The sequence below is a fragment of the Mya arenaria genome, chromosome 3 (assembly GCF_026914265.1).
Source record: "Mya arenaria isolate MELC-2E11 chromosome 3, ASM2691426v1".
Taxonomy (NCBI): domain Eukaryota; kingdom Metazoa; phylum Mollusca; class Bivalvia; order Myida; family Myidae; genus Mya; species Mya arenaria.
In genome coordinates, this window is record NC_069124.1 from 69,120,285 (window position 1) to 69,136,814 (window position 16,530).

Here is a 16,530-nt window from a genome sequence, read left to right on the forward strand (position 1 = left end):
TATTGCCTATGGATGTTTTGAACAATTATTTTACCTACTTGCAGGCCTTCTATCCAGTCAAAGGTGACATTGCTATCAACCCAGGAGACATCTTGGTAGGTACTCTGTAACAAGAGACAGTGTTATGGTTATACACTGTAAATTGAATTTTAAAAAAATCAGCAGTAACAATGAGCTATTTGTTTATGAGTAATATATCAGATGGCAATGCTTAAGACAAAAATCTTCTATTCTGTTCTGCATGAGCAAAAATGTATTTCCCTACTTTACAGGCTGCGAGATGTACATATAACTCCACAGGAAGAGGCAGGGCTACATACATTGGGTAAGGATTTTCAAAACAGTTCTTGTGTTATCTCGTGTTACTATGCTTACTGTTTCCGATTTAATTTACTGTTATCTTCCATATTATTCAGGTGTAACGGTTAATTTAGATTCTTTACAGAGTGGATGCAGAACTGTTTAATGTTGATTATTATTTTGGTAAAATATATATTAAACAAACAATATCAATTGGCTTGGTAATAGAAATATATCTATGAATGAGTTGTTGTTCATCAACAATTAGATATAAATTAAAATATCTTCAGGTCTACATCAGAAGATGAGATGTGCAATTTTTACATTATGTACTATATGAATGCCACACTGGAGAGCCAGCGCGGGGTTGACACATGTGAGGGAAACACAGTCAGCTGGGTGTTCGACAACATCCCCACAGACTCGGACACACCCCTGCCCTTCAACCCTGCCCTGGAGGATGTGGCCATGGGGCACCACCACCACCATGCCATGACAGGTGGTGGGGACAAGGAGGAGGGGAAACCAGCTGGGGGATTGGATAAAATCTCTCCTCCGGGAAATACCATTGTGGCCCAGCCGGGTGGGAAGACTAAGGATATTGGTAATAACCTGCTTAAATCTAGCAACAATGGTGATGGATTGAATAAAAATGGTTTTAAGTTGCCAAGTAAAGGATCTGTTGCTGGTTTTGATAATGATTTTGGTGATAGATTTGATGTTGGTAAGGACAGGTTTGGCTTGAGTAGTGTAAACGAAAGGGATTACAATGTTGGCAACAGGAGACCCTACTTTCTTGACTATCCTTCATATGAGGACTATGACTATGATGCGATGAGACAACGAGGCAGGAACAGACTCAAGAACCCTCAGTACGACTGGTATGGTGCTGTGGACAATCTCGGCTTCTCTGACTTTCCCAAGGGCTCTTTACCCAAGTTGAGTAGGAATAGAAACAAGAACTTTAATAATAAGTATGATGAGTATGCAACCAGGGAGGCCCTGGACAGAAAGTCTGGGACATTTGGCAGTTTGGCGGGAAGTAAGCCCCATTTGAGCACCGGTCGCAAGCCAGGACCTGTAGCTTTTCAGTCAGTTGTTGGTGGTTCTGTTATGTCAGGTACTTCAATATGTTGTGGTGTAGCCTGATCATGTTGTGGCTCAGGTTCTAGTTATCTTTATACTCCGGTGATGGTTCCTATAGAGTAGTTCACCTTTTTCAGCTTCAAGTGAAGTTTTCTCCCCTTTCCTGTTCAGTGTTTTTCATATTTGCATGTGCTGTTTACTTTTTGCGTGACTTTTTGTTTTGGTTATTTTTGGTTGATGGGGTGTTGCTGGTATGAACGACTGTTATTGTTCACATAATGATGTCTTCTTCTCTACCTCTTTCATTAACATGTTCTCGGATTCCCATTGTTTTGGCTTGTCTGTTGTTCAGAGAAAAAGGTCATTGTATTTTGATAGCCTTGGTCTTGGTGGCACTGTCAGCCGTGTCATGCAAAACCTTGGCCAAAACTAGAAAACTGTTAAAGAAATTTACATCAAATTAAGTATACTTGCTGGAAGAGAAATTGCACACATGTGTAGCAAAGCTTTTAGTAATTATATACCTATCAATTTCCTTTCCATATCCAGCAGTGAAAATACAACATGCCATATTGAAAAATCCGTAGCATATGTTGATTGCTACATTTTGCAGACTGATGTTTATAAAAGTTTTGTTTTTTTAAATAAACACTAAATATACAGTAACATATACATTTTTAGGAACATACTATATTTCCTAAAGAAGTGTTTTCAAATATATTCAATGGCTGGTTTGTGTTTATATTCATGAAAATGCACTAAATCATTTATGCAATTGATTAATGACGTTATTTCCAAAATGAAAATTCCGGCATGTGACGTTTAAAAGTACAGTTTCATTGGTTTAAACTACAAGCAGTGTGTATAAACATGGAAATAGTCAAATGATAAATATAAGAAAAGGAATTTTACCATTGGATGGGTCTGTTTATATATATATATATATATATTTAGTTTATTTATTATAGAATGATTCCCCTTTTTGACTGAGAAACAATGAGCATGGTGGCTATCGCATGTGATGCTTTGTGTTGACTGCTTTTATTTGTTTCAATGCATTCATTGGTATCTGTTCCCTTGTATTAATTTTTTGGTTTGTTAATTGTTTTATTGGTGTTTTACCTTCAAGTTAATTAATTGTCAGAATCAGATCAGAAAAATATTACAGCCCAATCCCATTGGCTCGATATCACATGGTTCAATTTTTTCGTTTGGATCGAACTTGATGTAAAGGACCAATTTTTCTTTACTGTACATAAGCATTCCCCCTGAGCTCCATATTTAGAGGCTAAATATTTTAGCCAGTCCCTGGGATATCCATCGAGTTTCGACTGTGTTAACTAAAGACTTAATTCTTGAAATTACTCAGTGGAATTATCTCTTGAAACCCAATTTATAGTGTAAGTTAATATTTTGAATAACAAGAAATAACTATTGAGGTCACTTTTGAGCCAATGGTCAGTATCTTTCAAACTATTTGACACTTTAAATCTGCATATTGATAGATGTTTTATTTGCAGTACTTTGTTTTGAATCACCAACATACTACATAAAGAAAATCATTCAAACAGACGTTTTAAATGAGATTCACATAGGAAATATAACAGTGCTGTGAGACATACACAGGTGATTTGCACTCGCTGTCTCTAACAAAATAACTCTGTGCCCTCTTTTCAACTCCAGTTCAACCCTCGTCTCAATTCACTTAGGGCAAGGACAATCCCTGATTTAATCAAATAAAACTGCTATCGCCTAGCCTGCTTCATTTCAGATTTTTTAGGTTTCTTGACATTCTCACCACAAGAAGTATCCATACTAGGTCATACTCAAATGCTTTTCCACAATTAATTCTTGTGTGAAAATATAACAAAACCCATAGTTTGTAAATGCTGGTAAGGAAGGTTTTTTTTCCTTTTTGTTTAGGTCTTCTTTTGGAGAGGATATGTCAGATGCAATTTATATAATAGTTTTCAATGAAAAAAACTCAGGATTAATCCTTTGATATTCATAATAAGAACACAACAGTCACACTTTTTTTTTTGGTATATAGAACACAACAGTTACACTTTTTTTTTGGTATATAGTGTCAGTGTTGTCCGTACTCATGTACTCAAGTACATCTTTGTACAAAGAGGACAAGCAGTATGCTAGCACCATCCATTTTAAAACACTCCTTCTATTCCAGATGATGAAACGGCAAAATGATGTTCTTTTGTTTTCATTTTAATTGTTTAGATCTGGTTTTCATTCAGTTCACTGCTCTACAGCTATTTAGAAATTTCATTTGATTTTTTTTTTCAAATTTCGTTTCACTGAGTTTGTTTCAGTGAAAATGTTGGTTAATTATGCAAAATATAATAAACTTTTTGCCATAGAGTTGTCACATTTTCTGCAGGCTGAGGAACCAAGATTTTTTTCTCCTTTGATACTGATAATCACAGAATGCTATTTTGTAAGTTTTGAAATATTATACCATTCTGTGGTTCCAGTAATTTCTAAGAGGTTTAATTAGGAAATAATAGTTTCTCATGTGCAAAAAAAATCAAGGAATTTGCATTTTCTCAAGTTATTATCTTTAAACTTTGATGTGGCAGCAGAAACGCATTTAGCATTTTTGTTTGTTAAACATTTCTAAATTTTAACATTTCTGAACTCTGCTATACTAATAAAATTTTAAAATTTGCATTTATGTATAAAAGTGCACATTTTGGAACTTTGTTTTAGTATTTATGTTTCACTTTTGTATTTTTATATGTAAAGCAATTCAGAGCTATGCTTTAGTTTAATTTTTGCTCACTACACCAAACCACACCATTGTGATTGTAAAGTATTTAGTACTCATGATAAACTCTTGCTTCATGATCCCTAGGTGTGGCATTGGACCCAACCCTTGGGCTGGAGTTTGTGTCTGGGGTTGAGACGGTCACAGTAGGGCAGGTTGGAGGGCTCGCAATCGGCAAAGAGGGGGAGCTGTTCGTCTTCCACCGTGGGGAAAACATCTGGACCTCATTGTGAGAAATAGAATAGATCTAAATTTGAATGTTATTAACCCTTAGGCTGCTGATGGCGATTTTAAAGGCTTTGCAAACAGCTTGGAACCAGACCAGACGCCGAGTAACTCGGCGTCTGGTCAGGTTCCAAGCTGTTTGCCACTTAGTCAATATATCCCCAAAGTTTCAAGTAAATTGAAAGAAATTTAGAATAAACCAGACGACATTTTTGAGCAGACGACAATTTACCCAGCATGCAAAGGGTTAAAACCTTCATTACCACATATATGCTATTTAATTAAATTAAAATTAACTGAACAATTTATAACTTGAACTTAATAACCCAGAAATTATAATCATATGTAAATAATGGTTAAAATTTACATCACACAGTTAAATTAGACAACTCTGTAGGATACTAAATACAATAATGCCCCTTCATTAAATCTTTTTTTTAAGATCTAGGGCATGTTGTGGTTTTTCACTTAGTGGTAGTGTTTGAAAATCGGACTCCATTTGCTATCGATAATCGAATCGAATCGGACCAAGCATTTCGATTTACTATCGGACAACAATCGAAAGTTCATAATATCAGTAAGGAATACATTCTTTATACATAGTATCATCATGATCATTTAAGGTTAAACCTGGAATCAGTATGTGTGATGCTATAGTCATGCTTTTTGCAACAGTAAATAAATTTCAATGTTTTTCTGTCTTTAATAACTTAACGAAAAAACATAACAACACAACCCCTACTTAATAATTGCACATCTCTTACATAACGATGCACACCGCTTCAAGTTCATACATGCCATATTTTCTGGAGACCATTCAGGGGGATTCGTTCAAAAGGCTGAAAATTCAGGGGGATTTGGGTTGTATTCAGGGGGATTTTTTTAGCAGGTCTAAGTTGGCGAAATTTTAAAGTATTTTTAGACGCAAGTACGAAAAAATGTATTCACATGTAGTTTGCTTTGAAAACCTCTTAACTTTTTCATTATACAGAATTATTTTATGTCATGATTTATCATATTCTTATGATACACTGTCATGTCATACTGTAATGCACTTGCAGAACAAAATATGTAATGGGGAAAAATATGTTTTCGAGACAATTAAATTAAATTTACCTTCCTCCAAAGTCTTTTAAAAAATTGTGCTTAATTCTATCAGCTTAATGACTTTCAGACAATAAGAGAATAGAATAAGTATTATTGATTTCTTTCTTCCAAAATAGTAATATTTCTTTTCCTTCGATAATTACTACAAATGAATTGATGTTGTAAAAGTTTCCTTTTGGCATTTCACCCTTGAGGAGTTGTTAGTTGTTTCTTTACATTCGGTTTCACTCACATACTGTGGTTTCACTTACTTTGTCATTATTGCCTGATGTAAAATTTCTAAAAAAAAAAAAAAAAAAAAATATTTATTTTTTTTATATAAATTCCGGGGGATTTTTATCTCCTGCCGGGAGACCGGGGGATGGATCAAAATTCCGGGGGATTTTTCCCCCCGCTGGGGGATATGGCATGTATGTAAGTTATCTTAGCAATTTATCTATCTAAAATCTATCTTAAATATTTGTGAACCAGCTTAACTTTTAATAACCTGTTATATTCAACATTTCATTAGAATATCTTAATTACATGAACCTTTCACAAAAAAGTAAATTAGTTAATAACAAACAATACCAAAAAAGGTATCAAAAACAGAATGCATCGAGCCGGTTTCCCTTGTATTTGCATGTAACACTGGACACACTCTACTATAGAGACAGGTTTTTGAAGAAGGTTTTATGAAATATATAAACAATTAAAATCAATTTATAATTTTGAGAGAGTTATTAAGTTTTTAAACAAAAGAGTTTACATTCATCGCATTTTTGTAAGAGAGTGACCTTCCTTGTTAAAATAAACTTAATGAGAATTTACCTGAAAGAAAAATTGACATTTACTCGACTTTTACCACAAGTTACGTAGTTACCGGAAGTAACATTAGCGACATCGATTTTGGACAACCACTATCGATTGTCGCCGACATAGCATTGCCAGCGACGATTTATCGATTGTACTCGATAATCGTTTCATCACTACTTAGCGGTATATCTCAAATACCATTGATCCATTTGGTTAAAGACTTAGGGTTTAAACTCAGAACTCCAATACCATTCATTCAATGGACTTCATACTTCACACAGTTGTTCTGGGCCATCACATAGTTAGGTTACATAACTCCACATTATCCTTTATACAAAGTATGGCTCTTGATTGGCTTAGAAAGATTGTTTAAAATTTGCCATCAAGGTGTGATCTTTACTTACATTTTTTTAGATGTGTTTGATGGTGATATACATTTTATTAAGAGTTTTCCCAGTTTTTCAGGAATAAGTATTAAGTGAATTTTTAAGTTTTCAAAGATGCTGTGGAATGACTCTGTCTAGAAATTCAATTATTAAATGTTGTTTAAAACTACATTAGTAAAAGATCCACATATAATTTCCTGGATGTGACATCTTTAATTTAACTCATGTAAAGAGACCTCCAAAACTAGGATGTTGGTACATTTTACAGTCTATTTCCTTGTTGGTACATTTCACAATATATTTCCTTGTTGGTACATTTCACAATCTATTTCCTTGTTGGTACATTTCACAGTCTATTTCATTGTTGGTACATTTCACAATCGATTTCCTTGTTGGTACATTTCACAATCTATTTCCTTGTTGTTACATTTCACAATCTATTTCCTTGTTGGTACATTTCAGCTCGTTTGATATGAGCAACAAATACACTGAGAGAAATCGTCCTATAGAAGTAGATACCATACTTATTCTCCACCGAAATGGATCACTCAAACACAGCTTTGGCAAAAACTGGTAATGTGCCAAACTTACTATTTTTCTAATAGATTATGAAAAAATATTTTTATACGAAATCAAAAGCTTAATTGCTACAGTTTTTTTTATTTCTGGTAGGCATATAACTCGTGTACATGCAGTAATAATGGTGTATAGCAATTGATAAGATCCATAAAGTGATTAGTTGAATGATATATCTAAGAACCATTTCTCTAGTCAATAGCTTATTACCTAATTCTCAAAAACATGTGTTGTCTAGGTTTTACCTGCCCCATGGGTTGACTGTAGACTCCCGAGGAAACATTTGGGTAACAGACGTGGCCCTGCACCAAGTGTTCAGGATCCCTGCGGGCCAGGAACCTGGCAAGGAGAAGGTGGACATGACCCTTGGGGTCCAGTTTGAGCCTGGCTCGGACAAGGAGCACTTCTGTAAGCCCACAGATGTGGCGGTACTCCAGAGTGGCGAGTTCTTTGTCGCTGATGGGTAAGACTGACTTACATCCGGTGTGTGGTGTTCAATGTTGATCTTTGTAGAAATCGCAGGGCTTGGTAATTCATTAAGCTGTTTACAATATTAATAAGATTAAACATATATTTTCATTCAATAATTGTGGGTTGTTGTTTTTTCTTATATGAAGATATATGCACAAGTTCTGGAGCGGAGTTAAATTGCACACCATCAGGCATGCACTATAATTTCTGCGCCAGAACTAGTGTATATATTGTCACATGAATTTGATAACCTTTTTATCACAGATGGTTTCAAAAGAAAACAAGTATTTATTTGTTTTCATTGAAGTATTTATTGCAAAACTTAAAGCTGTATATTGGAGAAAATTGTCAAATATTCCCCACATTTTTTATGGTCATTGCTGGTGAGCGGAATGTGCTTTGTCATCAATCACTAGTTCAATTTATAAAAATCACTGTTTTTGACTATTTTTTTTTAGATATATTTTATTAGGCAGTGGGTTTGCATATATCCAATTTGAAGAGGCTAAATAATGACTTAAACTCAAACCAACACTTCAGGCAAATAGTAAAAAGTATGTTTGTTGTTGTTTTTTTCAGGATAAATTTGAAATATATTTCATTCACTTGTTAACACCAAAAGTGAATAAGTCACTGTAGAAATGATGCACTTTTAGTGCTTACTCGGAGAAATAAATTGACATCTATCTATTCCTTGTTTTATGTTAAATCTTAATCTAGCTTCTACAAAATGTCCAAAAAGTATTTAAGGCTATATCTTTTCTTTTAATTTCTGAACCCATCAAGAAATTTAAAATTGAGTTAAAATTTGAACTTTTACATTTAACAGGTATTGCAACAGCCGGATCATGAAGTTTGACGAGAATGGTTACTTTATGCAGCAGTTTGGTAGTGCCAGCTATAGGAGGGGAGGTAATTATTTTGATAGTGGCAAAGCCAGCTATGGGAGAGGTATCTATTGGGAGTGCTAGCTAAAGGAGGGGAGGTAATTCATTTGAAAGTTGCAGTGTTTGCTATAGGAGGGGAGGTAATTCTTTTGATAGTGGCAAAGCCAGCTATGGGAGAGGTGGAGTGCTAGCTATAGGAGGGGAGGTAATTCATTTGAAAGTTGCAGTGTTTGCTATAGGAGAGGAGGTAATTCTTTTGATAGTGGCAAAGCCAGCTATGGGAGAGGTATTTCTATTGGGAGTGCTAGCTAAAGGAGGGGAGGTAATTCATTTGAAAGTTGCAGTGTTTGCTATAGGAGGGGATGTAATTCATTTGAAAGTGCTAGCTATAGGGGGGTAGGTAATTCATTTGGGAGTGGCAGTGCTAGCTATAGAAGAGGAAGTAATTATACCCCCACAAACGAAGGGTGTATAGGAGTGAGCTTGTCGGTCGGTCTGTCTGTCGGTCGGTATGTCGGTTTTCATGGTTTCCGGACGATAACTCATGAAAGGCTAGACAGATTTGAAAAAATTTTGGTACACAGGTGTAACATAAGAAGATACAGGTCAAGTTCGATATTGGGGCTGGTGGGGCCAAGGTCAAGGTCACTGTTACTAAAAATAGAAAAACGGTTTCCGGACGATAACTCATGAAAGGCTCGACAGATTTGAAAAAATTTTGGTACACAGGTGTAACATCAGAAGATACAGGTCAAGTTCAATATTGGGGCTGGTGGGGCCAAGGTCAAGGTCACTGTTACTAAATATAGAAAAACGGTTTCAGGACGATAACTCATGAAAGGCTAGAAGGATTTGAACAATTTTTGGTACACAGGTGTAACATCAGAAGATACAGATCAAGTTTGATATTGGGGCTGGTGGGGTCAAGGTCACTGTTACTAAAAATAGAAAAATGGTTTCCGGACGATAACTCATGAAAGGCTTGACAGATTTGGTACACAGGTGTAACATCAGAAGATACAGGTCAAGTTCGATAGATCCTTTAAAAACTAAATGAGCAAATATTTACCTTAAAAGTAATTGACACTTGGAAAGATGAACAAACAAAACAAATCCAGCATGCTTCATTTGAACCAGATGCCAGTGGAATACCAGCAGAACTTAAGTATGGCATATTTGCCACACTAGTGCTTACTACAAATATTGACCTGTCAGATGGACTTGTTAATTCGGCTACAGTAATAGTCCTGCGATTTATTTCCAGGTGGATAAGGATGCATTCAAGCCCAAATATGTACTTGTAAAATTTGATGATGATCGTGTTGGAAGAAAAGCTCGTGAATGCTCTAGATGTCTTATTCCAGAAGAGATCAGCTAGAGCTCAGCTAGTTTTTCTTGTCAGCAGTGTAACTTCTAAATTACTCAACAGATTTAAATAAAACAATACATGCATGATAAAAGAAGATGCAGTGTGCAGTAACCTTGGAGTTATGGCCTCTTTTCAAAGGAATGGTTTGCCATTCCTGTGTCCAGGCGGCATTTGGGGGTATTCGTCACTCCTGTGACAGCTTTAGTTCATTTGTGAGTGCTGGCTATAATGAGAGGAGGTAATTCATTTCATATTGACAGTTCTAGCTATTTGAGCGGATAAATTCATTTGGTAGTGTGAGTGATAGCTATAAAAGGGGAGGTCATTCATTTGGGAGTGGCAGTGCTAGCCATAGGAGGGGAGGTAATTCATTTGTTATTGACAGTGCTAGCTATAGGAGAGGAGTTTTATGCATCATATCATTTGCTTAAGAAATACAATCAATAAATAATATTTTAAGGATATTTGAACCAGTTTTATAACTTTTTAAACCAATGAATTATAAAATTTGAATGAATGTGAATGGTTTAGTTTAACCCTTGAAAGCTACTCAATGATTCTGTTAAACAGTTCAATTTGGTCTCATGGTGTGGGTATCTGCTTCTCAGTTAAGTGGTAGAGTCCAACCATGGTGAAAGTGGTCTAGCAGTATGAGTATCAGCTTTTGTATGTAAGTCGGCTTGTAAATTAAGTGGTTGATAGTTTGAGTCACACCATTGTGAAAGTGATTAAGCGATATGGGTGTCAGCTTTTATATTAAGTGGATGATGGTTTGAGTCCCACCTGGGTGAAAGTGGTCTAGAGATATGGGTGTCAGCATTTCAATTAAGTGGATGATGGTTTGAGTCCCAACAGGGTAAAAGTGGTCTAGCTATAATTGTGACAGCTTCTCAATTAAGTGGATGAGGGTTTGAGTCCCACCAGGGTGAAAGTGGTCTAGCGATTTTGGTGACAGCTTCTCAATTAAGTGGTAGGTGGTTTGAGTCCCACCTCGGTGAAAGTGGTCAAGAAATATGGGTGTTAGCTCCTCAATTAAGTGGTAGGTGGTTTGAGTCCCACCTCGGTGAAAGTGGTCTAGAAATATCGGTGTCAGCTTCTCAATTAAGGATAAGATGGTTCAATATTCTATTGTCAACTGATAAAGGACCCCAGTACTGGTATTCTACCCAGAAATGGGCTTGAGTGATATGTTTTTCATCTTGAAGTTGTCTTCACAATGGAGATTCAACTAAACTTGTATACACCTTTTAACCAATTTCTCTGTAGGAGATGGGTTTCCAGCCCCGGGAACATTTAGTCTGCCCCACGGGCTTGCACTGGCAGAGGACAAAGGTCAGCTGTGTGTAGCAGACAGGGAGAACGGGCGTATACAGTGCTTCGACCTGCAGGGGAATTTTATCAGGCAGATACACCCCCCACAGTTTGGGGCTGCTCTGTACGCCTTGGAGTATTGTCCCAACCATGGTGAGACTTGAGTGTACTAAAAATATATTGCTCTGGCTCAATATATAGATAGTACTCTTGAGTCAATATATAAATTCAGGTCTGGGTAATGTTTCATGCTGTTTTTTTGCTTAATGAACTCCTGGATACAGATGGACAATTGTATATGTTTAAGCAGTTCAATAATATTTAAATATGTTCAGAAGACATTTGTTTAGAATTTGAATGATTCCCTTTGTTTAATTAGGGCCTACTTTAATACAGATCTTAGTCATTGGCTCCTTCATATTTAAAACTTAAAGTTAGGACACACACAGGTTTTTAAAATCAAACTTTGCATTCTTTATTTGTTTACTATCATTAGGTGGGCTGCTGTTTGCTGTGAATGGCCCGAGCCTTGGAAGTGGAAGTCCAGCCACCCAGGGTTTCACAATTGACATCAACACAGGCAACCTTCTCTCCATGTGGAACAGACCAGACACTGTGAGTTCATGCTGTTCAATAAAAAGTCTCTCCTATGGTGTAGTGGGGCAGAGACCTGTAGTGGGGCAGAGACCTGTAGTGGGGCAGAGACATGTAGTGGGGCAGAGACATGTAGTGGGGCAGAGACCTGTAGTGGGGCAGAGACATGTAGTGGGGCAGACATGTAGTGGGGCAGACATTTAGTGGGGCAGAGACATGTAGTGGGGCAGAGATTCTAGCTGTTGAAGACATGCGGTGGTGCAGAGACTTGTGATGGGGCGGAGTCATGTGGAATTTGTGCTGTCTGGATATCACAAACTATAGTTCTTGTTTTATATGAAATTTTAAAATATCATAACATTTATGTTAACTCTTTCCTGCAGGGCTTGTCCCATCCCCACGATGTGACGGTTGACACTCGTGACCATGTGGTTTATGTGGGGGAGCTGAATCCCAGTAAGATTTGGACATTCAGGATGGACTCGGCTCTCTATGCAGGTGTGTGTCAGTTGTAAATACTTACCATGGTTGTTAACAGGAAGGCTGTGTTTGTTTACAGGGAGTCTGTAATGTTTGATTGTTTTTCAAGCAATGTAAAAAATGTTATTACTTGTGCCAAATGCCCTTTATGCAGGTGTGTGACAGATATTTGTAGTACAATTATGATGATTGGTAACTTAAACTATACCATCATGTAGACTGTTTATCAGGCAATGGAATATTGAATGGTTTTGTGTCTTTTAATATTTTAATTTTCAGCAGTTATATAAATCCAAGTTAGTGGTGGTGATAGTGGTACAAATAAAAACTAAAGCTTTACATTTTAGAAGTACATAAAATATGTCAAATTTGAACCTGCCAATACAAAATGAATTACCATCGTTGTCGACATTGTACATGACAGTGGTGTTTTGCAGCAAATAAAACAGTCACAAACAGTGGTTCTCAGCTGCCCAGTGTAGTTGTGAATGCAGGGTCAAGCACAGGGGTCAGTGGTCAGTATGGTTCAAGTGATCACTCGAGTGGTACCCTTGTACAGTCGAACAGTGGTCAGCAAGTGGACACTGCCAGTACGGGAACTAGCGACCCTGTTCTACCTGGTAGTGGATCCAGTGTGATCAGTGAAAAGGTCAAGGCTTCAGATAGCAGCGAGGGGTTACAATCCAACATGGGCTCTGTTCTTGTAAAAACAGCTGAAATAACAAGTAAATAATGAGTGTGCTTGTGTCCTCAGTGTTACCTTGTAGCCTCAGTGTACCCTTGTACCTTGTAGCCTCATTGTACCCTTGTACGTACCCTTGTACCTTGTAGCCTCATTGCACCCTTGTACCTTGTAGCCTCATTGTACCCTTGTACCTTGTAGCCTCATTGTACCCTTGTAGATTGTAGCCTCAGTGTATTCTGCTTATGCTTTTAACCCACTTTCTGTTCATGTGACTGTTTTCCATGTGTATGTGGTAGCACCTTTGCATCATAGTATTGTATATGCTCATGTTTTTTGTACACATTCACATGTACACATGTAGAGCCGCATGTTACACGTTAAATTTCAGTTTTCCCTTGTAATAAATTTGTTTTCAGCAAACACAGGTTTACAGTTTGTCATATTCCCAAATTGCAAGATTAGCTGTGATTTTTCTTAAAACTACATGCCATATTGTGTTATAGAGGTATAATATACGAATTGCCACATTGCATTTTTTTTGGGGGGGGGGTCGTCACCGGGTCCGGACCGATTGAGGTTCCAAAGTTTTAGAAGCCCTGAATATACCTATACAGTTTTGCTCGCAAATCCTTTTGAAACTTTGAGTATTCTATCTTTCTGGTATTTAGACACTGTATTCCTCTGAAATATCATTTTTTGTGTAAATATTTCATTTCTGTCATTAAACACTTCTTTGCTCTTTTTTTACAAAGATGTTCGCAATATTTTAGGTGCAGGTAAACTTACTGTTGTAGTGTTTCATAACAAAGACATTAAAATGTTGATGTTCTATAAAATACTGCCACGATAATTACAATTCAGGTATTAAGCTGTTGATAACATTTTTATATCAGATTTTTTTTCTTATTATGATCACTTTTTTTATAAAGATTCCTTCATCCTAAATGCGTATTAATAATTCTTGGGAACATCAAAGCTTTGGAATTATATTTGAAATTCTTAAAAGATAATTATAAGGCTCAATTCTTTTATATAAAAAAAGTAATTTTCTAATATATTATGTAGCCTATTTCACAATACTGCTCTTTGCTTAATTTTGCTCTTCGTTTTAATTTGCTCTTTTTTTATCTTTTTACTTGTTTAGTTTTCTGCGTGCTTCGGCAACTGTTTTAAGAAGTTAATTTCATCTATTTTTGCAAATTGTATAATTAGAGCATGTTTTGTTTCATCTGTGAAGAGTTGAAGACGCAGGGATAACTTTGTTCAACAGCATCACTCTTTTGTTTCCGATTGATAGTGTTTGATAGTGTTTGAATGAATTGTTGTAGAGTGTTCAAACTTGGTATGCACTTTGGTCATGGTCAGAATATGACTGTTACTGATTTTGGGGTCAGTATGTTAAGAGTCCCGACTGAGGTGAGATATCGGATTTGCGAAATTTTAGTTTATGTTGAGATAAGTGAGTACATGCAAATTAAGTAAATTAAAGCTCAGTCATCGGACTTTACAACAACATAAAAAAATCATACACTGTATTCACATAGTTGCATGAATATTGGACAGGTATTTAGGATGTGATATGTTAACACTATTTCCATGCATTTCAGACACAGAGGAGGACATGGGGCCATCCCTGATTATTGGTGCCCTCCTGGTGGTTCCAGTCGTGCTGCTTATTGTGATCACGGTCCTGGTGCGCCTCTATCATACAGGTAGGTTACATTGCACAGGATGAGGCCTTTATGGCGTTATAATAGTCCTTTAAGATGGACCTTAATTGACCAGAGTACTTGTGTATGTTTGTTTTGTAATGTTGTCAGTTGATAGTGTTGTGAGTTTATGTGAATGGGAAGTTCGAAATTGTTAGATCTGCCTTGGCACTTCTAACCTTTACAACAGTGCAAAGGACATTTTCTTGCATCAACATAGATTCAAGTTAATATTCCATTTTCATTTACGTGCTTATTTATGTTTCCACTTATTCAACATTTGTTTAATTCTTTGTGTGGACATAAATCTTCCAATATTTCTCACTATCAAATTCTAATTTTTTCTCATCAAGATGTATGTACTACCTTTTCTTTATACAGTCCAAAATCTAGTTGATGAAGGGTTTGTTAAGTACAAGGCTGTAACATTTAAGGAGAACAGGCTGCTGACATGTTTTATCAATATTAATTGAGCAATTGCTCAGCTTTGAAAGTTTTTATATAAAGCTGTTTGTCAATTAACGTCATAAAATTAAATACTCTGATGATAATACCTCGTTGAGTATTTCATTGTGACATTTATGCCTGAACTGAAATGTTGTATGCTCAATAAAGCTTTTAAAATAACATTATGTAAAAAATGTTTACAGTATCACAGTAAAGTGAACTATGGTTGTTTTCATGTCATCCTTAGTCAGCCTCATGTGTGAGTTACTCCTTCCTGAAATATATGCCAGTCACAGTTTCATTGATCCAGCTTCTGATTTGGCCTAGTTTTACTATGTTTAAGTATATTCTCAAACCATGAGACACTGGGTAATTGCTAAAAATAAATTTACTTGCTTCAAGGGTAGCGGGCAGTATTTTTGTTGGTAAGGGCCGGTAGCCAGGCCTTATTGTTTGTCTAAGGTTTCATTTCAAATACTGTACCATACATACTGTAACATGTTATGTTACCATTATTATTCTGTTTTTATTTACTCCGCAGAATATGTGTGAAGTAGCTTGTAGGAGTAAAAATAATGTGTATGCAAGGTGTATTAAAGTCCTAAAAAATAGTGACCACTTTTGACCCATGAACAGAATTTCTTTTTAATGGATTCAATGCATCTTATTCATGCCGGCTAACTATGCAGTGTAAAAGAAAGTCACTCATACTTTTTCATCTTTGTTTTTGGGTACCTGTCTTTATATATTGCCTAGTCACTCATGTTTTTGCGTTTGTTTTTGGGTACCTGTCTTTATATTTTGCCTAACTGTAGAAATGTGATTGGTTGTATAGGTAGAATAGTAGGGAAACGAAAGTCGACCCCACCCCAAGATTCCAATGAGCAGGTAAGCTGTGAATGAGGCTCTCTACCAGAGTGAGATGGAGGATTTCTGTCGGGAGAATTTACACATGCACTCATGTGTAGGGAGATTGTTTTTCAATGGGTTGTTGACTAACATTTTGCAGGTGCTAACCACTGTTTTCAGGTGCAAGTTGTGGGCTGGAAAGCAAAGTTTATAACTAGAAACTAAATTGTGTTAAATTAACTGTTAATGATTAACATGTTTTTCATGTAAGGACTCTATTATAAATCATATATAACACCCACTCTGTCTCTCTTTTGTTTTTCTCCATTTATTTGGTGTGGGATCCAGTGCAGTTTCTTTGCATATCACAATTTTAATAGAAATATTTCTTTTTGCATGTACTAAAGTTTTCACAATATTTTTAAAAATATTTCATAATATTTTTTGGGAGAATGTTTTTCAAGTATTTGC

General features: G+C 36.2%; 1 protein-coding gene across 3 annotated transcripts in view; it reads left to right on the forward strand.

Annotated features, from left to right (window-relative positions):
* Nucleotides 1-16,530, forward strand: part of LOC128227433 (peptidyl-glycine alpha-amidating monooxygenase-like) — a 51,982-nt gene that overhangs the window by 29,501 nt on the left and 5,951 nt on the right. For 2 of the 3 annotated variants that reach the window (XM_052937969.1, XM_052937968.1), the window contains exons 12-23: nucleotides 45-95; nucleotides 273-325; nucleotides 591-904; nucleotides 4,256-4,397; nucleotides 7,144-7,254; nucleotides 7,496-7,720; nucleotides 8,558-8,640; nucleotides 11,251-11,448; nucleotides 11,792-11,910; nucleotides 12,273-12,387; nucleotides 12,807-13,094; nucleotides 14,662-14,766. In XM_052937969.1, the coding sequence (XP_052793929.1) occupies nucleotides 45-95; nucleotides 273-325; nucleotides 591-904; nucleotides 4,256-4,397; nucleotides 7,144-7,254; nucleotides 7,496-7,720; nucleotides 8,558-8,640; nucleotides 11,251-11,448; nucleotides 11,792-11,910; nucleotides 12,273-12,387; nucleotides 12,807-13,094; nucleotides 14,662-14,766 (1,804 nt within the window). Of the gene's footprint in view, nucleotides 1-44; nucleotides 96-272; nucleotides 326-590; nucleotides 905-4,255; nucleotides 4,398-7,143; nucleotides 7,255-7,495; nucleotides 7,721-8,557; nucleotides 8,641-11,250; nucleotides 11,449-11,791; nucleotides 11,911-12,272; nucleotides 12,388-12,806; nucleotides 13,095-14,661; nucleotides 14,767-16,045; nucleotides 16,470-16,530 lie in introns of those variants that run through there. The other variant, XM_052937970.1, reaches the window with a different exon arrangement.